The sequence below is a fragment of the Vitis vinifera genome, chromosome 11, assembly GCF_030704535.1.
Source record: "Vitis vinifera cultivar Pinot Noir 40024 chromosome 11, ASM3070453v1".
Taxonomy (NCBI): Eukaryota; Viridiplantae; Streptophyta; class Magnoliopsida; order Vitales; family Vitaceae; genus Vitis; species Vitis vinifera.
In genome coordinates, this window is record NC_081815.1 from 8334499 (window position 1) to 8361494 (window position 26996).

General features: G+C 35.9%; 2 protein-coding genes across 9 annotated transcripts; both read left to right on the forward strand.

Moving 5' to 3' along the window:
• Positions 1 to 190: 190 nt before the first annotated feature.
• On the forward strand, positions 191 to 26768 carry LOC100262039 (homoserine kinase). 8 transcript variants are annotated; one of them, XR_009466879.1, is made up of 4 exons: positions 191 to 1478; positions 6162 to 6729; positions 7434 to 7591; positions 26302 to 26768. XR_009466879.1 is itself a non-coding variant. In XM_019223144.2 (2 exons), exon 1 carries the CDS (start codon positions 359 to 361, stop codon positions 1463 to 1465), a length of 1107 nt encoding a protein of 368 aa, XP_019078689.1. In that variant the 5' UTR covers positions 191 to 358; the 3' UTR covers positions 1466 to 1478; positions 8942 to 9277. The 8 variants fall into 8 exon arrangements, 2 of the variants coding, with proteins under 2 accessions (XP_019078689.1, XP_059596656.1); XR_786894.3 differs by having other exon boundaries at positions 7449 to 7591; XR_786893.3 differs by lacking the exon at positions 26302 to 26768 and adding an exon at positions 8942 to 9277 and having other exon boundaries at positions 7449 to 7591.
• Positions 22828 to 26469, forward strand: LOC109123374 (retrovirus-related Pol polyprotein from transposon RE1). Its single transcript, XM_019222920.1, has 2 exons — positions 22828 to 23484; positions 26302 to 26469. The coding sequence occupies exons 1-2, from the start codon at positions 22828 to 22830 to the stop codon at positions 26467 to 26469; spliced, it is 825 nt and encodes a 274-aa protein (XP_019078465.1).
• Positions 26769 to 26996: the final 228 nt, after the last annotated feature.

Below are 26996 nucleotides of genomic sequence, written 5' to 3' on the forward strand. Positions count from 1 at the left end.
AAGTTGCCGTAGAAGTTAAAAGACCAGAATTCTTTAACATATTATTCCTAACAAAAATAATATGCGTGACATGCCATCAGTAGTTTGTTAAAAACTTGGAACCGCTTTAGTAACGGGAAATATATGTTAAAGTCATTTTTATTCTTGGAAGTAAATTTATTCGTGTCTATGAAATATGCCATCGACATATTAACAAATGATCAAATGAATCGGTAAAAAGTAAAACCTAGTGAATCGAGACTAGGTTGTCTGCGCCGCAGTCCTTCTTCGGCATCACTGCTTGGAGCAGCAGGCGCCACCAGCCCACCATCTTAAGCCGTTAAACCCCAGCACTCATGCTCTTTTCTCAGAAGCTCAAATGGCGATTTGCTTCCACTCCCCCTCAAAACCCACTTGCATTTCTCCCTCATCAAACCATTACAGACCCAATCTTCATGCTCGGTCCTTCAGATGCAACTTCTCTAAAACATTAACTGCTGATCCTCAACCAGTTTTCACCTCTGTGAAGTCCTTCGCACCCGCAACCGTTGCTAACCTCGGTCCCGGTTTCGATTTCCTCGGTGCTGCTGTTGATGGTATAGGCGATTTCGTCTCCCTTCGCGTGGATCCTGATGTTCGGCCCGGGGAGATTTCGATTGTCGATATCGATGGTGTTGGGAATAGCGCCAAGAAGCTCAGTAAAAATCCCCTCTGGAACTGCGCCGGCATTGCCGCTATCTCCGTCATGAAAATGCTCGGAGTCCGATCGGTGGGGCTGTCCCTTTCCCTCGAGAAGGGGTTGCCATTGGGAAGTGGACTTGGGTCGAGCGCTGCCAGTGCCGCCGCGGCTGCTGTGGCGGTGAATGAGATTTTTGGGCGGAAATTGGGAGTTGATGACCTTGTCCTTGCTGGGCTTGACTCGGAAGCTAAAGTTTCGGGTTATCACGCGGACAATGTGGCGCCGGCTCTTATGGGAGGATTCGTGTTGATTCGGAGTTATGATCCTTTGGAGTTGATTCCTTTGACGTTTCCGAGCGACAAGGAGTTGTTTTTTGTGTTGGTGAATCCGGAATTTGAAGCTCCCACCAAGAAAATGCGGGCGGCATTGCCGTCGGAGATCGGGATGTCTGATCACGTGTGGAATTGTAGCCAGGCCGCTGCATTGGTAGCCTCGATTTTGCAAGGAGATTTGAGGGGGTTGGGCAAGGCATTGTCCTCCGACAGAATTGTGGAGCCAAGGAGGGCACCCTTGATCCCTGGGATGGAAGGAGTGAAAAAGGCTGCTCTTGAGGCTGGTGCATTTGGCTGTACAATTAGTGGAGCAGGGCCGACTGCAGTTGCAATTACAGATGACGAAGAGAAGGGAAGGGAGATTGGAGAACGGATGGTAGAAGCTTTCTTGGAGGAAGGGAAGTTGAAGGCTGTAGCAATGGTGAAGCAACTCGATAGGGTTGGTGCTAGGCTTATGAGTAGCAACCTCAGATGAAAAAAAATTAGGGGTATGTTTTATTTTAGATGTTGTGGTGCCATTTGAGCTCCAAGATATGGCAAAAAGCTTATTGACTGATATCAAAATTGGCTCATAGTTTAAGCTAAGTTTGGTCCTTTGTGTTGAAAGATGCCCTCACCTTTAATGTTGCATTTTTGTTTAGTGAAGCTATTAGTCTTTTGTTGTTACGTTGTTGATTTTAGTGCTGCTGTTGTTTTCTATGAAGTGTTGGCCTCTCAGATTAGTGTATCTTACCTGAAAAAGGTATTTGTGATTGGCAAACAAATAACAACTGTTGTTTCCATATATATATATATATTAGTCATGCTCTCCTAAGTCTCACCTTCTCAACAATCGTTACCTGAACTTGTGTAGAAGAATAACGGGGATTCAATTGTGCCTCAGTTAGAAGAAGTCTGGTAAGAACAGCATTCATTGGCATTTTAATCAAATTGTATTTGAGTCAAGGAAAATTGGCTCCCACATAATTTGGTAATATCTATCTTCTCCAAATATGATCCTGAAATTGCTAGTTTTAGATTGGTTCCTGGTTTGCACGTAAGGCATGTGAAGAGTTTATCTAGAGCTACATCATTCCAGCCCTCTATACAAAATTCTGGGACCATTTGTTTTACTTGATAAGTATCATTGCTGATGGATGATCTGTATTGGGATTAACATGTTCTAAGTTTTTGAAGATTTTGCATGATGTATGATTTATGATGATAATGTGATTGGACCTTTTCAACGATCAAGCATGTAGTGAATGATGGGAGGAGGGTGAAGTTTTGGAAAGCTAGGTGGTGTGGGGAAGGGCCTTTGTATGTGCCCTGCCCCTCATTGTATGCCTTAGCCTTGTCAAGAGAGGTTTGAATGGTGAATTTATAACATGAGACAGGATTGGGGGGTCATTAGAATCCTTGTTTCCCTAGACATTTGAATGATTGGGAGTTGAACAATATAAAGATTTTTTTTTTTTTCTCAAGATTGCAAGAAAAGTTGATAAATAGTGAAGAGGATAATGAGGTGGCTTGGATGGATTTGAGGAATGGAGTTTTCTATCAAATCTTTCTATTTTGTCTTGGATATAGGGAGTTCAATTCCTTCCCCAATTGGCATAATTTGAAATTCATAGTTCCATCTAAACCGGGTTTTTTTTTTTTTGCTTGAGAGGCCAGTTGAAGAAAGATGTTGACTTTGGATTAACCTTAGAGGAGAGAGTGGTTGTTGTTGAATAGATGCTTCCTTTGTAAAGATGAAGAGAAATCAATTAATCACATTCTTATTTATAGTTGCAAAACTAGGGTTTTGTGCAGTTGCTATTCTCTTTGTTTTGAAATGCTTGGGTGCTTCCTTAAAGGGTTGGAGAGACTCTTTTAAGTTGATGTGTTTCTTTTATGGAAAGAAAACATAAGAAGGTATGTAGAGCCATTCCTTTGTGCATTCTTTTTATGGAAAATCCTTTGAACATGAGGTGAAGTCTAACCAAATGTTGAACTGCACATTCCTAAGTAACCTTTTATTGTTGGTTAGGTTGTACATAGACAAAGACCCAATAATGTTTATTGATTTTGTAGATTGGTTGACATCTTATTGATGGAGGAAGAGTTTTTTTTTTTTTTTTTTGTACATGCCCCGCATGTGTTCTCCCATTTTTGGCATGACTATTTGGTTTTTGTTGTATATGTCTTGTGTGCTTAGTGTGTGTTGTTCCTTTGGCACTATCGATAAATTTATTTTATTTGCCTATAATAAAAAAAGAATGATGACAATACGATTGAGAAATTGCTTATGTTGTATAAAACTAATGTTTTCAGAATTGGACTGGTCATTGAACTAGAATAGTTACCGGTTCACTCGTTGGATCGGCGGTTCACTCGTTGGATTGGCGATTCAACCGATGACGTCATAAATATATAATTTATATATTATTTAAAAAATAAAATTTTATTTGAAAATCAAAAAATTAGTTTCAAATTGGAAATTAAAATCAAAATTTTAAAATTTATTTTTAAATCAAAAACTTATTTTAAAATCATAAATTTATTTAAAATTATAATGTTTTTATTAATTTAAATTAAAATCACAAGTTTTAAAAATCATAAAGTTAAAAAAATAACAAATATAAAATAAGTAAATAATAATGGAGATGAACTAAAAAGGTAAATAAAAATAAAAAAATATAAAAAACTTGGGAATATGGGGAGGCGCACGCTGAGAATTGGGAAGAGAAAAGGAAGGGGAAGATGGGTTGTAGTAGGAGGGAGTTTTTGGGGGGGGGGGGGGGGGCCCTCTGGGAATTGGGAAGAAAGGGAGGGTGGCGTAGTTGCAGAGCTAGGAAGAAGGAATGGGGCGAAGGTGGTTGAGCCAAGAGCTGGAAGGGGTGGCGGAGAGAGGGGTTTTTTGAACCATTTGGTTCACCCAAAACCAACCGAGTTAGCCAGTTCACTGGTCCGACCGCCGGTTTGATGCTAGTTCAAAGGCTATTTGGCTCAAACAGCCAACCGAATCGGATTGGTGACCAGCCAGTCCGGTCCGGTCCCTTTTTTAAATCATTGTATAAAGTTGTCTCCCAAGAAAATGAATGTAATTGTTTTATGTCAATTTGTAGGATGGGGAATTTATTATCGATGAATTATGATTGCTTTGAGGCTACAACATGATGATGGGTGAGGGATGACATAGATTTACCCATTGCCCCTCCATCTTGATATACTCATGTGCTGAAACTGGTTTTAATCAGATTAGATTTGAGTTGAGGAAGAACTGGGTCCCACATGATTTGATTATTAGAATAAGGGGAAGGAGGAAGCAGCACCTTTTTATGGTTCACCATGCTGATAAAAAATAAAGGTGGTCATGTGTTGAAATTCTAAAATGGCTTTATTTTATTTAGGTTTTGAAGAACTTCCTGACTGGCAGACTTTTTATGTGAAGTGATCTAGTGCTTGCATTAGAGTTTCCTGTTTAAAATGCTAGAATTATGTTTTCTTTTTGAAGTCTTGGTTTTTTGGAGAGTTTATCAAAAACATGGAAACTTGAAAACTTGGAGAGTTCATCTAAGATGTGATACTTTGAGAGATTGTCGGAAAATATTGCTTCAAGTCAATGCTAATGCTGCTCACATGTTCAGTACAGTATTGACACAAAATATTAAATATTAACAGATGATGGAACTACCTAATATTAACAGATGTGATACTTTGAGAGATTGTAGGAAAATATTGCTTCAAGTCAATGCTAATGCTGCTCACATTTTAGTAAAGGCACAAAATAGTAAATATTAACAGATACTAGAACTACCTAATTTACCAACTAGCCATAATCATGCTTAAGTAGAGACAGATGTTCACCTTTTGTGTTAATGGTGGCATGTGTCACTAGCATATATCATCTAGTTGGAACATATAACTATCCATGCTTCTTGCAGCTACTGTTAAACATTAGAAGAACCCACTTAACAGCTGAAGAAACCTGCATAATTACCATAATGATATAAACATGTACAAAATTCTGATCTGACTAGCTCTTAGTCCTGATATTCGTAAACTGTGCATGAAGCATGGGAATCAGCAGATCATTTTTTCCTACATTGCTCTTTGACGATGGGGTTGTGGCACAAATTATTTCAGCTAGCCAAGATGGATTGGGTCCCCCCAAGGAGCATTTTCAACATGTTGTCCATCAATTATAATGATTTTGGTTTATCTAAGAGAGGGATAGTTTTGTGGCAAGCTGCGAGCATCGCTTTAATTTGGGTTGTGTGGCGGGAAAGAAATGCGAGGATTTTTGAGGATAAAGTAAGGAATTCAGAGTATCTTTGGGATTCTATTCATTTCCTTGCTTCTCTTTGGGCTTTCTGTTCCGAGGTTTTTAAGGGGATTCCCCTTAATGTGTTACAACTTGATTGGATAGCGGTGTGCAATTCCAAGGGTTGGTCTAATCTAGAGAGTTTGTATGTTTTTACTGTGTATTTTCTTGTTTTTGTATTCTTATAGTTTAGTTTTCTTTGGTGGGAGGATTCCTCATCCTTCTCTTGTACTTTTTTTTTCTATCAATATATCCCTTTGTCGTTTTCTATCAAAAAAAATTCTGATCTGACTAAGAACAAAATATTTGGAAATATTATTTGTTTATATATATGTATATATATATATATAGTATGCATGTATTGGTTTACTTACCACAGCATCCCCTGATCTGAAGAAACTTTTCTCTGAGTATGATGCCAGTAAGGCTCCTAATTGACTTACTGTAATTATAATCTACATCCAGTAATAAAGAACTGATAACTATGATCTGTAACTAACTGTTTTCTAATTAGTCCTCTCATTTTCCTGGAATAAGAAAGTTAGGTTCCATGCTTATCAAGGAGCACCTAAATGCAAATAAGGCATATTCTTCAAATGTTAGCATATTATCAGATACATAGCAGGAAAGTACTGATCATCCTCAAACTTTAAAACATGACTATTTCACCATGCATGATAGCATTTTCTCCTTTCTTGTTTTGTTTATCTTTGCTGTGTGTGTTACATCCTTTCCCCATGCCTGGTTGCTCTAGGCCTGCAGAAGGTCCCTCTAGGGTTGCTACCTGTGACTTGCCAGAGTGTTCTTGGACCTATGTTTTGCCAAGAAGCATAAAAAACTAGACTGTGCCACTTATGGATCCTCTTGTGATCCTTTTCAACAGTTTTCACAACAAGCTCCTTGAGACAGTTCCTTGGCAGCATGTTCAGCATGTCAGAGCATCAAACCCAAAATGAAGAGGGGATGAAGAGCATGATGCCAGAGATGAAGATATATACATTTGATGCTACTGGTGGTGATTCTGATGACAACTTTCATAATTCAATGATCTTGCATCATACTGCAAGCTTAGATAAGAACTTGGTCCACCTCCTTCCCATGGCAGCATTTGAAGCATGGGCCATGACAGTCTTATGCAAGGGAATGGTGGAAAGCAAGCCACTAGTAGAGTTGGAAGCTGGCATGGAAACTGCAGGGAGGTGTTGAAAGAATTTATTAGCCGCAAGTAGGTGTTTCTAGATCTTGGTGTACATCTTTAGTTTCTGCTCCTAGTGGTGAGGTCCCTGCAGCCCTGCTCTTTACTCCAGGGAACTTATTGATCAGCATCCAGTTGGGCCGACTTTGGTTCATTCATCTAAAAGTTTTGAAAAGTGTCAAGTTGGAGTTATCTTTTTGAACCAGGTATCAATCATGAAGTGGTTGTTGGGCTGGGGATTCAGATACTTAAACAGGTAAAAAAATATAATATATTGACAAATGTCTACACTGCTGGTTGTTTTTCTCTTATTAAATTAACTAAAAGCCATTCCATTGATCTGCCTTTTTAACTCATTACATGCAGTTTATGTTTCCTGTTATCCTTTGATTTTATCTTGTTAAAATAAGGTCTTATTTCCCTCCTGGTAATAATTCCTAGGGATTTTGAATGTGCTATTGGCTGGGTACAGTGTATCCTATGTGCCTTTTCTGTACACATGCTCACATCAAATCTGGACTACCAAGTAGATGTCATATGATTATGATTTGATTGGGATACTCGATCAAGTCTATTATATAGTAAAGGCAGGAGCCCATCCTAGTGTGTTCTTATCGTGATGTGGGCATCATCTTGGATTTGTTGTAACATAGAAAGTTCCTTGTGCATCTAAGGACTGTTGCTTCTAATTTATTTCTTCTCCATTAACCAGATTTGACTTGAAAGATGTTTCTGATGTTGGTGGGTTGAAGTCATGAAGCCAATTCATACAGCCAGGATTAGATGTGGTTCTGTTTCTGATAAGAATTTTATCCAAACTATTAACAAAGCACTATCAAACTGAATCAGTTGTTTTTTAACCAGACAGATAATGGAGTCTATAGTGTGTTGGCTAAACTTCATTTTCTTTTTCATGTTTGTTGTTTAGCTGTCTTCTCAAGCTGTTGGTTGTTTATACAGTTCTGTCATAAATAGGGTTCTCTAGGTGGGTGTTGGAGTACTTGTTTACATGGGCTTTAGTCAGCTTCTGCATCTTTGCTCATGAGTCCCATGACAACCTTGTTGACATGCCCTTTTATAGCTGTTGCCATGAGGCTGATGGACATTTCTAGCTGAAGGTATTTTCTTTCCTGCTATCTTTTATCTATCTTGGCATAATTATTGTTTGAAAATTTCTGTTTCCATGAGGTTTATAGATATCTCTAGCAGAGGGCAATATCTTAAATTTTATGTTTTATATCCTGTCTTACCATACTTGCAACCCTTGTTTAAGATGCACCATCTGCCTTTTATAATGACTTTTGTTGATTTTTCATGCCTAGTTGGTTAGAAATGATAACAAGCAAGATGAGTTAATCAGGCAACTGACCTCTATCCATCCCATCACAATCTGGGAGTGTTTTGGGATCCATGTAGCAAGTTTGGATTGGGGTATAGATTTGATGGCTCATTGTATTTAACACAAGAATATGTTCTGTTTAGATACCCAGATGTGTTTGGGTCAGTTTTTGGGTAGATGTCTTGTGCTGTTTAGTAATTTCACCTCAGATTTAATACTTAAGTACATTCTTCAATACATTTTAGATGTAGATATTCATAACTTTTTTTTCTTTCACTAGGTGTGGTTGAACCCATAGCATCAGTTTTATGGTGGTCAACTCTTAACACTGGACCAAGACACCAATGTTATGTGGATATTCATATTTAATCAACTTAATCAAGTAAGCTGCTCTTATCCATCCAACCTCAACTCCAATGAGACAATATTTTTGACATCTGATGGGGTTGTGAAGATGTAGTCGTCTTATATTTTGGCAAAGTTTTTAAAGGCGAAAGCGTAAGGCGAGGCGTAAGCCTCGAGGTGTTGAGGCGTAAGCTTTTTGAGCCTCACATTATATAATTAATTAATAATTTTAAATATATAAAATAAAATAGCATAAATAGAAACATGAAAACAATTCATTAGAATCATAAAAAAAAAAGCATACTAGTACCCTACTTTCACAAAAAAAAAACCATAACAAAGTCATAAAATAGATTCTAGATTCAACTATACTAATAGTTTCAAACTTTAACAAAAAACCATAACTAAGTCATGAAATAGAAAATAGAGTCAACCATAATAATAGTTCTAAACTTTTACAAAAAATCCATAACTAAGTCATGAAATAACAACTAGAGTCAATTGTTTCAACTTAAATCCTCATCCTCAAGGTCATCCTCATCCTCATCCAATGTATCAATAGTAGGAAAATGTCCACTATCATGTATCCCCATTTCATGTAAATCTTCATCTTCATCAATTGGTGTCAAATTCAACTCTTTCTCTTTGCCTTTGCCTCCACTTGTACCTAGCATAAAGAATTAATTAAGTGTAAATATTATAAGTTTTTTTATTAAATTTAATCAAATTTATGACTTCAATTTTTGAGTACTTATTTGGTACTTCATTATGTTTCCTTTTGTAGGAATGTGAAGAAACCATGTGATCCGATGATGTTTCAGTCTCTTGGGAGTTGGATGACACAGCTCTAATGGCATCAACACTGAATAACTCATTAGCTTGAAGCCAACAAAGATCAAGGGAGAGGAGGGGATCTTCTTTCTCCGCAATCCATTCATCATCCGAATCAATCTCCTTTACCAAAATCGGATCAACATTTTGTTTCCTTTGTAGACTTCACTCTCTCAATCTAGTGTTGTATCTTACATACACTAGAGCATTCAACCTTTGATGTTCAAGTCTATTTCTTTTTTTTGTATGGATCTACAAATAATAAAAGTATCAAATTTATGTGTTAAAATGAAATAAGGTTCTCTAACATTGAAATAGAAATATATGTATAAAAATTTACAAAAATAGAAGTATTACCGACTCAAATGTGCTCCAATTTCTTTCACATCCCGAAGCACTACAAGTAAGGCTAAGGACTCGAATAACAAACTTTTGCAACTCCGGTGTTGAACCCCCAAAACGCATCCACCAACTTGTAGGACTTCTTAATGTTCGAGAATCAATTGCAATACGACTCCCAAATTCACCCATTGCTTAGTCATATGAGTCCAACTGAATGTCAGCTTTTAAACGTTCTTGATAATCCAACATCCTATCCATGCATTCAAATAATCCCTTCCTCACCTCATCAGCATTAGAGAACTTATCTCCATACCACAATTGAGGATTAAGATAATAATCCGCTGCATGTAAAGGTCGATGAAGTTGCGGAGTTCATCTTGCATCAATTTTTCTCCAAATTGGGCCATATTTTCTCTCCACATCCCGACAATTAAATGCAATCTTCTCCTTAACTGAATCCATCAACTCATAAATATAACCCATGGCTGGTCTTTCCTCTGAATCAACCTCTCTCAAGACACTAACTAATGGAACAGTGGTCTTTATGCAAAAAGCAACATGAGGCCAAAAATTTGGATCAAACAACACTGTACTTTGAGTTTTCACACCTTTTACCTTTTTAGCCCATGTGCTTGAACACCATTTTTCTGAGGAGAACATTGCTATAAGAGTTTGCTTTTGCTTATAAAGACTTTGGAGAGTAAGAAATGCAGTAGCAAACCTTGTAATTGCTGGACGAAGAAGTTCATGATTTTTTGTAAATGTTCTCATCAAGCTAAGAACCCAAGTATGCCCATATATGAACTTCACTACTTGCCTAGCTCGAGATAGTGTAGTAGTATGAACATTTAGCTTTCCAATATCCTCCAACATCAAATCAATACAATGAGCAACACAAGGAGTCCACCACAATTTTCTCATTTTTTCCATAAGCCTCATTCCAGCATTCACATAATTAGAGGCATTATTAGTGATGACTTGCACAACATTCTCCTCTCCAATTTCTTCAACCACCTCATCAAGATATTTGAACATCAATTCCCCATTTTTTATTGTATCAGAAGCATCAATTGATTTCATAAACCAAGTGCCAGCAGGACTATTCACCAAAAAATTGATAAGACACCTACTCTTTCCATCTGTCCAACCATCTAACATAATTGAACATCCATATTGTTTCCAAGCTTTTTTGTGATCTTTCATAATGATACTTAGGTCATTCACCTCTTTTTTAAGAATCCATGTCCTCAATTCATGCATAGATAGAGGCTTAAACCCGGGCCCAAAATTTGCAATAGCATCTATCATAGGAAACCAATAAGGATCATTCACAGTGTTGAATGGGAGACCTTTTGAATACATAAACCTACCAATTTTTCTACATACTTCCTTCCTTTCTTCTTGCTTCCACTTTGAATTCAAAGTAGTTTGTCTTGGTTGTGAAGTGGTAAATTTATCCATGGGTCCCCTAGGAATAGGTTCCCCACTCCCACTTACACTCCCACTCCCACTCCCACTCTCTAATGTCCCTATTGTTTTAGACAAGACACTCTCATGCATTGAAGTTGGACCCATAGCAATTTCTTGGAGCAATTCATTTCTTTTCGTTTTTTGATCCTTAAAATTGGCCAATGCCTCTTTGCATTCCAATCTAACATCTTCACTAACCTTGTTGCATGGTTTCATACCATGATGAGTTCCGGCTAAGTGATGCTTGAGTCACCCCTCCCATGCATCTTTGATTGTAAAATTTACATCTTAAATATTGCTCCCGGCAACTTCAATAACATACTTCCACACAAAATCTTTTCTTGAATTTTTCAAATCGGAGGAACTCATTCTAAAAAAAAAAACACCAATAATAATATTCAAATTTCTATATAACAATATAATTGACTAAAAAATAATAACAAGACATAATTGAAAGGAATTTAAAAATGAAATTCAAAATTTAATTGGTTAATTTAAAAAAAAACCAATATTTGTTTTAGAAGAATTTAAAAATTATACACATAAAATTTAATTAGAATTTAATAATGAAATAAAGAAAATTTGGGTGAAAAATAAAATTAAACCAAAAATAAAAAAATAATTTAAAGTAGCCAATTTACTGAAATATTTAGAAAATAAAAATGGTTTGGGTGAAAAATAAAATTAAACAAGAAATATAAAAATAATTTTAAGTTGGAATATTTACAAAATATAAATGGTGAAAGAGAAACGACTGTTGGTTGAAAGTCTCAGACTGAGAGCTGGTCAAAATTATTGGCTAAGGGGTCAAATGATTTAAATAGATATATATATATATATATATATATATATATATATATATATATATATATATATGCATATATATTGGATGGCATTTGATTAAAAAAAAAAAATTTGATGAAGTGGGAGACCCCGACTGCCAAGAGAGAGCCAGCCTCTCTGTGTCAATTTGTCGATTGCCATGGAAGATGAAGAAAACCATGGCAGATGGAGAAAAAGATGAAGCCGAGAGGGGGAAGCATCAGAGATGAAGAAAGGGAGATTGTGACATACCTGGAGATGAACGAGAGGGATCGCCGCCGGAGAAGATGCTCTGCGATTGGTCGCTGCCTGAGGTTGAGCACTCCGTCGCCGCTTTAGGTAGGGTTTCCTTTTGGAGTTTTTCTCCCAATTTCTATTTGCCTTCAATCGGGACTCGGGTTTTGCTTTAGGGATCAGTTAGGGTTTTTTTTTTTTAATTTCTTCAAGGCCACATCAGCTTCTACAACGCGTGCGCCTTCTTCTTGGAGCGTAAAAGGCGCGATCAAAGTGCGCCTCAAACATGCCTCAGTGGAAAAGGCGTACGCCTTTCTCGCGTTGCGTTTATTATTTATGCGTTAGGGCGTTTTTGCCTCGCCTCGCGTGCTTGAGATACGCCTTTGAAAACTTTGTATTTTGGTGATAAAACAAAATATTTTGGCTATCATTGTTGAGGATGCTTCAGCGGTCTTTCCCTCTGAAGGAAGCACTTTCAAGACTAAATGGTGGGATGACTTGAAGAATGATAATTCAGCCCTTGTTGTTCAAAAAGTATTTTCAAGTTCATCCTTAAGTTCCATCCATATCAGAAGAAATGTCTTAATTTCTTCTTAAGCAGCGGATCTAAGCAGAACTTGTTGTAGCTAAGACCATAAAGGAATATTGAAAGCTCCTCAAAGACCTCTCCATCCTCTCTTAAGATGACAATGAAGCTGTTGATGCAGAATTTGAAGCTAAGTTAGAGGATTCATCAATATTTTACTTGCAAGTGAATGAAGATGATTGTGAAGGAATTCTGATATAAAAAAAAAATGATTGTGAAGGAATTCTTCCTTCTATAAGAAGATCAAAATAAAAAATGATAAGCAATGACTTGGTTCAACCATTAAGATTTTAAGATACCAAAACAATTAAAAAAAGCTAAGCTTCAAACAAAAGCAAACAAAAGTTAAAGTATCCGAAGTCTTCACATGGCTACAATAAGTTCACATGCCTTCAAAAAAGTAAGACTCTTCACATGGCCACATTAAGATTCTTCAAACTTCATAGGACTACGGTAAGTTCACATGCCTTCAAAAAAATAAGACTCTTCATATGGTCACATTGAGATTCTTTAGACAAAAGCTGAAGATTCCACATGCCTAAAAGAAAGATAAGACTCTTCAAGACAAAAGTTAAGACCTTTTCACATGGTTACAAAAACCTTTAGGCAAAAGACCTCTTCACATGGCTATAGAAGACCTCTTCACATGGCTATAGAAGACTTCAGACAAAAGTTAAGACCTTTTCACATCGCTATAGAGGACTCTTCATAAAAAAGTTGAAGAGTTCACATGCCTATAGGAAGATTCATTCACAAGGACCCTTGTAAAGCTCTTGTAAGGGAAAGAAGAGGCATCTCTTCCTCTCGTTTCGACTTCTCTCATTTCTTTCCTCTCCATTTCCTTTGATATAAAAGCTCAAGAATTTATTTCTCATTGTAAGTTTGTTATGATATATTAAGATGTTTTCATGTTCAAGTATTTTCATATTCAAGTTTTAAATTTTGTTTTCATTCTCCTTACATGATGTTTTCATTTACTTAGTCACTTTTACTCGTTCACCATATACTACTATGTCTTAGGTGTTTATGGTATCAGAGCCATGGGTATGGATATTGGGTTTGTTTTAGATAACAAATCCATAGAAAGACATAAGAAAGATTATAGTTTTATACATTTAGGAATGGTTCAAATAGTTGCTAAGCCATTGGTCTAGGCTTAAATACCTCAATTGTTATTTGTCGAAAAGATAATAAACATCTTGAATACAAAGATTCTATTATCCAAGCAGGTTAGGTACGATTAAATGATGGACCAATTTATTTTTAGTGTTATCCTAATTTCACATTAAGATTAAGAGATGTTGATCTTAGATTCAATTGTTCTTCATGTTAAGACTCATGGACTTAGATTTAAAGAAGGAATGAGTTCAGTTTCCATAATTACCAGGTTTTTTTATAAGAGTATGGGCAGCACCAATGTAGGATTTGGAGCTTTATGCACTTGTCCTATGAGAGAGGCTATTCTCTTTCAATTGGATTTAATAAGTAAATCTAACTAAATCATTTCTAAGAAAATCTTGTGGGATGAAATTGATTTTCCTAAATCATGGCATTTCTCCCATGCTGTTCTACCCATAGAACAAAGAGTAGAAAAAATTGAACAAATAGTTCAATATCCTTGTGGTGGAGGAGATTTGATCTTCTTTGATTCCTTTAGACATTCTAGAAGTCCTAGAATTTAAGAATATGAACCCTACAGAGCATCATGCTCAATTGTTCCATCGAAAACCACTAAGATGGAGAAAGGATCTGCGTCTTCAAACCCTAAGAATATTGAGTTCTCAAGAGTCAAAAGTCACAAAAATGTAGCATCATTCTAAAGATAGGGAGTCTACCCAAGAATCATTGGATATGTTACCCATGTATTCTTAGATGATTGATGTGATAGATTAATAATTTGTGATTAATAAGGGAATATTAAGACAAGATTTCTTCTTAGAATAAAACAAAGAAAAAAGAATATGGCATTATAGTAAGGTGTCCCAAGTGTTTAGGACCATATATCAAGAGAATCTTACAAACTTATTCTTGTGGATACAAGATCTGTCAAGATTAAGCACAATCCAGATAAAATGGAGGTTTCCTTAGTTGGTTTCTTACACCATAATAAGAGAGGAACATATGGAATATAGACAAACTGAAACTTAAATGAATTAAGATCCGCAACTATTTCTAGGAGAATCAAGACTAAAGAAAACCATATTAACTTTCTAATCCAAGAATTAGTTAAAAGGGAATTGAAGATCAGTTAAATATTAAGAAGACTTAAGAAGCTATTCAAAGGTTTGAAGAAAAATTGGTCTAAGAAGTTTGTTTAGAATTCCCTAATGCATTTTGACATAGGAATGAGCATGAGGTAGAGTTACTTTATAATCTAGAATTTAGGGAAAAAGATATTCCCACTAAGGCAAGACCAATTCAAATGAATAAGGAGTTATTAAAATACTGTAAAAATGAAATTCAAAACCTCCTTAATAAGAAACTGATAAGAAAATCCAAACTAAAAAGATAAGTAGAACTAAAAAGAGGAACACCTAGGCTTGTAATTAACTATAAACCTCTTAATGGTGCATTAAGATAGATTAGATATCCTATTCATAACAAAAAGGATCTTCTCCAAAGACTAATTAAGTCTAAGATACTCAAGACACTGTAATATGTAGTGAAAGAGTAAATGTGGCTAGGTAAATGAAAACATCATGCGAGGATAGTGAAAACAAAATTTAAAACATCAATATGAAAATACTTGAACATGAAAACATCATAATATAGCATAACAAACTTACAAAGAAAAATAACTTACAATGGAAATTCTAAAAATTCATGAGGTTTTATATCAAAGGAAATGGAGTAGAAAGAAATGAGAGAAGTAGGAGCGGGAGGAAGAGATGCCTCTTCTTTCCTTTATAATAGCTTTAAATAGAAGACTTAAGGGTCCTTGTGAATGAATCTTCTTGTAGGCATGTGAACTCTTCAAATGTTTTTCTAAAGAGTCTTTTGTAGCCATGTGAAGAGGTCTTAACTTTTGTATGAAGTCTTTTGTAGCCATATGAAGAGGTCTTAGCTTTTGCCTAAAGTCTTTTGTAGCCATTTGAAATGGTTTTAACTTTTTTCTTGAAGAGTCTTAGTCTTTCTTGTAGCCATGTGGAGTCTTCAGTTTTTGTCTGAAGAATCTTAATGTGGTCTTGTGGAGGGTCTTATTTTTTTTAAAGGCATATGAATTTACTATAACTATGTGAAGTTTGAAGAATCTTAATGTCACCATGTGAGACTTTTCTGAAGGCATGTGAACTTACAGTAGCCATATGAAGATTTCAGATACTTTAACTTTTGCCTACTTTTGTATGAAGCTTAGTTTTTTTTATTTCTTTTTGTATCTTAAAATCTTAATAATTGAACCAGGTCATTGCTTATCATTTTTTATCTTGATCTTCTTATAGAAGGAAGAATTCCTTTGTAATCATCTTCATTCTCTTGTAGGTAGAATGTTGATGAAGCCTCTGACTGAGCTTCAAATTTTGAATCAACAACTTCATCATTATCTTGAGAGAGGATGAAGAGGTTGTTGCTTCTTAAGAAAAAACTAAGACATTTCTTCTAATATGGATGGAACTTGAGGATGATCTTGAAAATACTTTCGAACACCAAGGGATGAACCATCATTCTTCAAACCGTCCCACCATTTAGTCTTGAAAGTCCTTTCTAAAGAGAGAAAGATTGTTGAAGTATCCTCAACAATGATGTAGTCCCATTGGATTATCCAAACCAATGCAAACGCACTAAAGAAAATTTAATGTTTGTGAAAAACTGATAGTTCCTTGGGAGGAATGAAAGTTTTTGAAAAATTTTGAAACCCTGGAGAAAGGGTTTTGGGAGGATCTTGATGGTTGGACCAAAATAATTCCACCAACTATGGAACTAGAATGGAAAGGAGCGCTTAGATTAGAAATAGAACATCTATGAATGATAAACATTTTTATTCTAAAAGAGGAAAGCATAAACATGCCCTTTGATAATTCTAATAATAAAAGAATCTAGGCTTAAAGGGTTTAGAAAATTCCCTTCGAAAGTTAGGATTACCTCCCCATTGTGCAACTATGAGGATCTTAAGGATGTGGCAAGTGGACTATTTAAACTTATCCGAATTGTGCTTAATCTTGACAAATCCCATATCCACAAGAATAAGTTCATAAAATTCTCTTTTTTTTAAAAGATTGCCAGAAGGATAATGAAAATTATCATGAAAAGTTTTCTTGTCAATTGCTCTTGGGTTTTCAGTGAAAAATTCTCTTCATAACCATATTAGGTTGATTAAGATTCTTTTTCAGTATTGTGACTTTTTAAAAATTGGTGTGTGGTTGATAACCTCCACAACTTGTTTTCTTAAATCAGAATTTGAAACCACTCTCTTTTGGGAGGAAGAAAACCGAGTTACTTTCTTAAAGGTTTGAGACCTTGAGATGATTGGAAAGTGGGCAGTCTTAAAGGTTTTTGAATGATGCAAAGGGTCATGATATAGGGATAGAAACCTATTCAAGAATTGAGTTTGAATAGGGTTAAATGGTGTGGGAATGGAACAAGGAAGAAAAAGTTATCTCTCATCTTCTTCTTGTTCTACTTGAATGCTTCAAAGGAGTTTTCTAGTGCTTAAACTGCTGGAAATTTCATGGGAATTCTTTGAGTCTTTAGGTTCTTGAGGTTTCTTAGAAGATTGACAAGAGGACTTAGAAGGTTGAGTGGCTTTCTTAGGGGCCATGATCTTATGAATTCTGCAAAACTTCATGATTGAGAAAATCAGAGATCGGGTTGTTTTCTCCTTTAATATATTCATTTTGAAAATAAAAATACTTAAAATAGCTTGTCATATGGTAAAAATATGTTTAGAAGCTATATTTTTACCATTTTTTTACATGATGATTTTGCTAATTTGCAATCAACATAGACTAAAAACTTTTGGTTTAAACAATCATCTTGAAATTTTGAAATTCATAAAACAATGCTTAAAATCTCTTTTTTGATTGTGTTATAATTTAGTTGGGCTTGATTCCAAGTTCGTGAGGTGAACCTGTAAACCCTCCATTTTTTCCTTGTAGTACATGTTTTGATCGCACATGGTGCCCCTTGCTTTGCACCCTTGCATAGTATGCATACAAGCCACCTTTTGCATGTTTGTTCTCATACTCCTTAGTGGTTTGAACGATACTTGGCCTTGGTACTGATTTTTGAGCTATTTTTGGAGACCTTTTGGAGGGAGTTTAGCATCTATAGTGTGACTTTAATGACACCCTAGGAGTCCTCAAAGTTTTAGCGCATTTGGAGCTTAAGTTGGGCTTCATCTACATGAAACAAGCCCTTTAGCCCCCTTTTCCTTGCCCAACACTTTTTATCCTTCTTTTTATTTTTATTTATTTATTTTTTTCTCGGTTGGGGGAGGAAAGGGTTAGGTTGGTTTTGGGGGAGTTTTTTGTGAGCCTAAACTTGGGGCTTTGGGTCTCCTTAGTTAGGTTTAAATTTGAGAGAGTTTTAAAGAGAAAGAGCTTGGGTGTAAATGATGAGATGTGTCAAAATCCCTACCTTTCCTTGGCTTAAAAATATGAGCCTTAGAGCTCAATTTTTGAGGACTCTATTTGACTTCTAAGGGGGAACTCTACCCATTTTGAGATAGAGAAGAAAGAGAAGAGAATGCTTGAAGTTTGAAGGTGAACCTGGATTACAGAAGAAGATTTTTACATACTATAAGTTAAGTCTCATACTTAGGAATGGGTTTCTTTGGTAAATCCTTAATTTTGAGTTTTTGTGTTTGCTTTTAGTTTGTTTGTTTTTTTTTATTTTTTATATTGGATCTTTGGATGATGGTTATATGGGCTGTGGATATTGAAAGATCATATGGTTGGTTTTGGGTTATTTCTCTTCATCTTTGGATCTAATATGATTTTCTTCATTTTTCTCACTTTGGGTACTTTATTAGATGTTGATTTATATGCCTAAATTAATGTTTAGATGTTCTTCAAGCTTTGCTTGACCTTGATTTGTTCATTTCTTGGATCGATTTACCTTTTTGGAGTCCATTAAGTTTAAGAGTATGATATGGGGCTCATTATGACTTGTCATTTACTGATTTTCTCTTGTTCCAATGCCTTTTGGAAACGTTTTTAACTGATTTTGATAAGGAAGATAAAGAGCTACATGTGTTTGTTGTTTTGCCAAAATCATTTTTCCTTGAAAATGCTCTTTATAGCCCCTTTTCCTTAATCTTTGCTTCCATTTCAAAACTAATTGTTAACTTTTGTTTTCAACATATTTTTAATTGAACTTGAAGCTCACTTTGATGGCCAATCTCATGGCTAAAGGTTAGGTCCATAGCCATGGGTTTTAACCTTGGTATTTTGCTTGAAAACATAACTAGTTACTCTTAGTTTTTCATCTTTTTTCAAAGATTTTAAATAAAGGTTTATCATCTTTTTTTAATAAAGGTTGTCTTAATGTGTTGTTGATTTTAAATGACTTCTTCTATCCTATTGAGTTGATCTCCTAGGATCTTAAGAAACATACTAGTTGTCGAGCTATAAATAAGCTAATATTGAGTTGTAAATAGAATAGGAGAATTATTTTAAAATCCCTTAAATTGAGGGATTCAGTTAAATAGTTTTCTGATTTAGGAATAAGTTAGTTTTCTATTATGTCTCTTGTTTCCTATTTCTCCTCTTGTAATCTCCTATGTAAAATGTGTGTATAGTCAATCTAATATACAAAACTTACTATTTTTCATCCCATATTTTGTGTCATGGTTGCAGAGCAGTAGGTTTTTAAAACTTGGGCATCATTCTGGCCTTCATCGCCATTTTTTCTGGCCTTCATAGCTGGATTTTTTTTATTCACGTTTTCTTTCTTTGCTTTGTTTTGCTCTATTTTTTGAAGGCAAAACAGAGTATTTCTCGTGTTCTTTTACCAGCCTTTATTGCTGCTGGTTTTTGTTTCGCAATCTGCCTTAATTCCCAAGAGAAGGTTTTTCGTGGAAGATGTCGGAGGTTGCAGAGACAACTACTACAACACAATTGGAGGAGATTGTTCGATCTCAACAACTCGGGGAATTGCAAAACATTCAGGCTGCGTATAGGCTGGATGGAAAAAATTACCTTAAATGGTCTTAACTTGTTCGCACTATGTTGAAAGGGAAATGGAAGATCAACTATCTTATAGGTATAAGGCCGAAACCTGGAGATCCCCGTTTTGAAGCATGGGATGAAGAAGATTCTATGATTATGGCGTGGTCGTGGAATTCTATGACTCCTGAGATTAGCGACACATGTATGTTTTTGGCTACGGCTAAGGATATTTGGGACGCAATCCAACAGACGTATTCAAAAGCTAGAGATGCAGCTCAAGTATACGAGGTTAAGGTGAAGATGATTGCTGCAAAACAGGGAAGTAAAACAGTTACTGAGTATGCCAATCAATTGAAAGCTTTATGGCAAGAACTTGATCATTATAGGGTGATAAAAACTAAATGTCTTGAGGATTTCGTTGTTCTAAAGGATTTCATTGAACAAGATAGAGTCTATGATTTTCTTGTTGGGCTTAACCCAAAATTTGATCAAGTGAGAATCCATATTCTTAGCAAGCAGGAGGTTCCGTGCTTTAATGAGGTGGTGGCACTGATTCAAGGCGAGGAAACCGAAGGAGTGTTATGCTTGAACTACAAACCTTGGATGGATCAGCCCTAGTTGCAAAAACAGAATATTGAGAGCAAGGAAAGAATGATCTGCCTAAACTCTTAGGTATAGACAATCAGTGGAAGGAGAATAAGGACAATCTCTGGTGCACCTATTGCAAGAAACCAAGACACAAAAAAGAGAAGTGTTGGAAGCTGAATGGTAAGCCACCAAGTCATGAATGGGAAAACCGTGGAGGACAACAAAGGCCTCAAGCACACATGGCAGAGCAGCCCAAAACTAAGGAAAATTCAGCAACAAACGGGTTCAATAGTGAAGAAATGGAGAAGCTAAGAAGCTTGTTAGGATCCCTTGACAAATCTGCTGGAACTTATTCTTTGGCTCTTTCAGGTACACCTTCATTCTCTTTTTGCATAAATGTCTCACACAGGGTTTATGATGACTCTTGGATAATAGACTCTGGTGCCACAGACCATATGACCTCAAAATCTCATCTTTTCCATACCTATACCCCAAACCCAAGTAACAAGAAAATTGCAGTGGCCAATAGCTCTTTAGCTACCGTTGCAAGTTTCGGAGACCTATACATCACATCTACCCTTATTCTTAAAAATGTCCTCCATGTACCAAAATTGTCAGCCAACCTTGTTTCCATTCAAAAGCTTACCCACGATCTTAAATGTTATGCTATTCTTTTCCCTTTTTATTGTGTTTTTCAGGAACAAGGCTCAGGGAGGAGGATTGGACTTGCTAAGGAAAGGAGCGGTCTTTACCACCTTGAATCATCTCAGAAAACTAGTAATAATTTGTTGTTGTCTTTTCTCAGTTCCTCAAATAAAAATACCATTTGGTTGTATCACCTACATCTAGGTCATCCATCTTTTAGGGTTTTAAAGATCATGTTTCCTCATTTGTTCCAAGGATTAAATATTTCTAAGTTTTATTGAGAAACTTGTGAATTGACAAAACATACTCGTGTATCTTTTCCTATTAGCAATAAAAGAAGTTTTCATTCTTTTCATTTGATTCATAGTGACATATGGGGTCCTTCGACTATACCTAATGTTTCTGGGGGTTTGTATCCTTAATTGATGTCTGCACTCGGGTTACATGGATCTTTCTTCTTAAACAAAAATATGATGTTAGCATTGTTATACCTAATTTCCATTCAATCTTTCAAAACCAATTTGGGGTTAAAATAAAAAGCTTTAGGACAGACAATGCTAGAGATTACTTCAACCAGATTTTGTCATCCTATTTTCAATCACAGTTGATTCTTCATGACTCATCATGTATTAACACACCTCAACAAAATGGGGTAACCGAAAGGAAAAATGGGCATTTACTCAACACAACTTGAGCTTTACTCTTTCAAGGGAATATTCCTAAGTCCTATTGGGGGGAAGTTGTTCTTACTGCCACATACATGATAAATAGAATTCTCTCACGAGTGTTAGACAACAAAAGCCCTATAGAGATACTTAAGAGTTTCTATCCACACTTTAGAACCTCAAATGGGCTCACTCCTAGGGTATTTGGGTGCACTGCATTTGTTCATGTCCACAACCAACATAAAGACAAACTAGACCCTTGAGCCACAAAATGTTTCTTCCTTGGTTACTCATCCACTCAAAAAGGATACAAGTGTTACAATCCCTCAGCCAGAAAATTTTACATCTCTGCAGATGTCATCTTCACAGAAAATAAATTTTTTTCCCTAAGTCCTCTCTTCAGGGGGAGATTTCAATGATGGAAGATAGTCCTTGTGAGTCCTTTGAACCCCTTGACCTTCCTCATGTCTCAACCCATGGTGATGAAGAACCTAAGTCATCCGAGCCAATCACACTTGAGTCACCCAATTTTACTATTGAACCCATGTCATCCCCTGTTCTAGCCAGTGTCACTCGCAATTTTCCACAGTTTTCTAAGGTGTATTCAAGGGAAAAGGCCATTTCAGAACAAAAGCAAGTCCAAGAATCCAACTCAGACCCTGGGAATGAAATCACGGTAAGATCATACCCACCTTTATATACACAATCTGGTGAAACTTCCACTGACTCAACAGACAACCTAGACCTAGACCTAGACCTTCCCATTACTGTCAGAAAAGGCACCAGAGAATGCACTAACCGACCACTCTATCCACTATCACACTATGTGTCTCTTAAGCACCTATCACCAACCCATAAGAATTTCATTGTGAGTCTAAACACCACCATCATCCCTAACACTGTTTTTGAGGCATTGACAAAAAGGGAATGGAAGGATGCTATGAGAGAGGAGATTAGTGCATCAGAAAAGAATAAAACATGGGAGATTGTTGAAAGACTGAAAGGGAAAAACATTGTTGATTGCAAGTGGATTTTTACACTGAAATATAAGGCTAATGGATCTCTTGAGAGACATAAAGCAAGATTGGTAGTTAAAGGGTACACTCAAACTTATAGAGTTGATTATCAAGAGACTTTTGCTCCAGTTGCAAAAATGAATACTGTAAGAATCCTGCTGTCATTGGTTGCCCGCTACAATTGGCAACTTTTACAGTATGAAGTTAAGAATGCATTTCTTCATGGTGATTTAGATGAAGAGATTTACATGAACATCCCACCGGGATTTGAGGGAAACACAGGTAATAAGGTGTGCAAGCTGAAAAATGCTCTTTATGGGCTAAAACAATCTCCTAGGGCTTGATTTGGGAGATTTGCAAAAGTCATGAAAGAGTCTGGGTACAAACAAAGCCAAGGTGACTACACTCTCTTCGTTAAGCACTTGGCTGCAAGGGGAGTAATTGCTCTTCTAGTCTATGTTGACGACATCATAGTGACTGGAAGTGATGAGAGAGAAAATCATGAAGTGAAGCAGAGATTAGCAACAGAGTTTGAGATAAAGGAACTAGGGAAACTGAAGTACTTCCTCGGTATTGAGGTGGCATATTCCTCACAAAGGATCTTCATCTCTCAACAAAAGTATGTGACTGATTTATTGGCAGAAACAGGGAAGATTGGGTGTAAACCAGTCTCTACCCCAATGGATCCAAAATACAAGTTGGGAGAAGCTAAAGAAGAACCAGTGGTGGATAAAAGAATGTACCAAAGGCTGGTTGGTAGACTCATATACCTTGCTCACACTTGGCTAGACATCGCCTACTCAATGAGCGTGATCAGTCAATTCATGCATGATCCAAGAGAACCTCATCTTCAAGCTGCTTACAGGGTGCTACATTACTTGAAAGGCAACCCCGGGAAAGGAATTTTGTTCAAGAAGAACAATACTCTTGCTCTAGAAGCATACACCGACGCTGACTATGCAGGTTCCCTAGTGGATCGAAGATCAACTACAGGGTATTGTACTTTTCTTGGAGGTAATCTGGTAACATGAAGAAGGAAAAAGCAGAATGTGGTAGCAAAGTTGTCTGCAGAATCAGAGTTTAGGGTCATTGCTCAAGAGTTGTGTGAACTACTTTGGCTGAAGATTATTCTAGATGATTTGAGAATCAAGTAGGATGGTCCTATGAAACTCTATTGTGACAACAAGTTAGCTATCAATATTTCTCATAACCCTATACAACACGATAGGACAAAACATATTGAGATTAATAGGCATTTTATCAAAGAAAAATTGGAGGAAGGAGTAGTGTGTATGTCCCATGTTCCATTAGAACATCAATTAGCTGATATCCTAACAAAAGGACTGAACAGTTCAATGTTTCACGATCTTGTATTCAAGCTGGGAATGGAAGACATCTATTCCTCAGCTTGAGGGGGAGTGTCGATCTGTAAATAGGCTATAATTGAGCTGTAAATAATAGGAGAATTATTTTAAAATCCCTTAAATTGAGGGATTCAGTTAGATAGTTTTCTGATTTAGGAATAAGTTAGTTTCCTATTATGTCTCTTGTTTCCTATTTCTCCTCTTGTAATCTCCTATATAAACTGTGTGTATAGTCAATCTAATATACAGAAATTACTATTTTTCATCCCATATTTCGTGTCATTAGTATAATTATTTTGTCCATAATTTTCTTAATATTTGTTACACTAACAATTCCTTTATCATCAATCCTAATCTTAAAAGGAGATGCTCTTACTAATGTTCCATTAATATTTTGATCTATCTTAGCTTTTGGAGGATTGAATTTTATGATCCTATTGTCACTAGTTTTCCATTGTTTATTATTTTTTTAATTATTATTGATATCTCTGAATGGATAACTAAGGAATTCATTTTCTTTAAAAGTTTCAAACCATTTCTAGAACTTAACATGGGTTTGGTTTTTTCTTAGATAATCATAAAATTCTTCTTGATATATGGTCCTAGACACTTAGGACACATAACTAAAATCTGTATTCCTTTTTCTTTGTTTTCTTCTAAGAAAAAATATTGTCTTAATAATTCCTTGTTAATCACAAATTCTTGATCTATCATATTAATCATCCAAGAATATGTGGGTGACATATCCAATGATTCTTGAGTAGACTCCCTATCTTTGGAATAGTAGGTTTTTGCTACATTTGTGTGACTTTTAACTCTTGATAACTTAATATTCTTAAGGTTTGAAGATGTGGATCCTTCATCTTAGTGGTTCTAGTTGGAACAGATGAGCATGATGCTTTAGAAAGTTCATATTCTAAAATTCTAAGAGTTTTAGAATGTCTAAAGGAATTAGAGAAGATCAAATCTCCTCATCCACAAGATTATTGAACTATTTGTTCAATTTTTTCTGTTCTTTGGTTTGTGGGTGGAACAACATGGGAGAAATGCCATGATTTAGGAAATTCAACTTCATTCCACAAGATTTTCTTAGGAATGATATAGTTAGATTTACTCATTAAATTTGATTGAAAGAGAATTGTCTCTCCCCTATGACTAGTGCATAAAACTCTGGATCTTACATGGGTGGTCATGCTCTTATAAGAGAACTTGGTAATTATGGAAACTGAACTGTTTCCTTTCTTAAATCTAAATCTACGAGTCTTAACATGATGGAAAACTAAATCTAAGATGTAAGCATCTCTTAATCTTACCATGAAATTAGGATAACACTGAAAATAAACAGGTCCATCATTTAATCTTGCTTGAATTGCTCCGATGGTAGAATCTTTGTAATCAAGATGCTTATTATCTCTTAGACACATAACAATTGACGTATTTAAGCTTATTCTAACCAATGCCTTAGCAACTACTTCACCATTCCTAAATGTGTAAATCTTTCTTATGTCTTTTTATGGATTTGCTATCTAGAAGTCTTATTACTTGATCATCTTATTCCAAGCTTATGGTTTTTTCAGTTGTCTTAACCATGTAATTTGAGAAAAACTTAAAAGATCCTTTCTTCTTAATTTCTTGGTTGGAAACCTTAGGTAATTTCCAATTTTCCAAGTTATTTTGAATCTTAGGATAATTTGCTTCTTCACTGTTTACTATAGCTTCTTGGGGATAAGTGGATCTCCTAGACATGGATATGAAGCTTGAATTCATTTTAGGTCTTAATCTAAAGCCTATTTATGGGTTTACAAACCTAACTGAGTAATCACTGGAAATCCTGCCCTAAAACACCTCCTTCAATGGCCAACACGGGCTCCTCTGGATTGCCTCTAGGCAAACCATTTCTCCTGAGATAGATGAAGCTATAAAACAAACCTAATAGCCATACCCATGGGTCTGATACCATAAATACCTAGGACACTGTAGTATATGGTGAAAGAGTACATACCCAATAGTGCATGTATGCATGCATATATTGGTGATAAAGCAAGTTTTTTATTCCTGAAAAAGGGTTTTTTGTGGGTGGCTATTGATCAGTTCTATTGTAAAAGTTGCAAGTAGCCTTTTATAGACTGATTCTTTTATTGATATTTTAACCATTTTTTATATTGACATAATTTGTTAAGTATTTGAATTGGTAACCTCCACGACCTTTCATCAATTGACCTTCATTCCCCAGTAATGCCCTTTTGCGAAGAATGTTGACAGCAACCTTGTGTCACTAATTCCCCCAGAGTCAAAATGTGAAACACCACCATATGTAGGTAAGGGCATGTTAATAAAAGCATGTCTACTTAGTTCTGCTAATCTAAGGTTAAGGAAGTTTGGGTTTGAAGTGCAAATTCATGTGCCTTCTATCTCATTTGCGTTTGTCTTTTTAGTTCTTTTCTCTTACTGCTTACCTCTTTTCCCCCATTACAGGAGTCTGCTACTCAGCACAATCTGGGTCTTGTTAATATCCCTCATCATTCTAGTCCTTGGAAGTGTTGTGAATATGTGTGCTGTTCTGCAAGTGGGAATTTCTGCTTCTTTGTCATGGGAATTATGTCAGACATACTCTTTTCAATGATCTCCACCACCTGGGTTTGAGGCCCCTGCATACCTATTTGTGCCCTTACATTTTTGGTGAGTAACTTCATTTGTACCTGGACACTACTAGTGTTGCTCACATCCATTTCCCCCTTGTTGGTGTCTTTATGAAATTCTTTGAAATGAGTTAATTGTACAGAATGTTTAAATTTATTGAATGATGATTATATGTAGAAATTAGCTTCTTTTGAAGGACTTGATACTGTTGAAAGTGATCTTTTGAGCGTATACAATGAAACATATATACATACACATACCCATAAATCACTGGATGATGATTATATGCGGAGATTATCTTATTTCAAAGGACTTAACAATGTTCAAAGTGCTCTTTGAATGTATACAACGAAATACATATATTAAAATTGATGATGTTTATTGATCGTGTCTTGTAGCAAGTTTCTTTGAACCTGTATAGGCAACATAAACTTTGTATCATTCTTTGCTTATTATTGTGGGCTTTGAGTTGGATTATCTACTTTCTTCTATGGTGATCTGAATGATCACTTTGGAGATTCTAGAGCCAG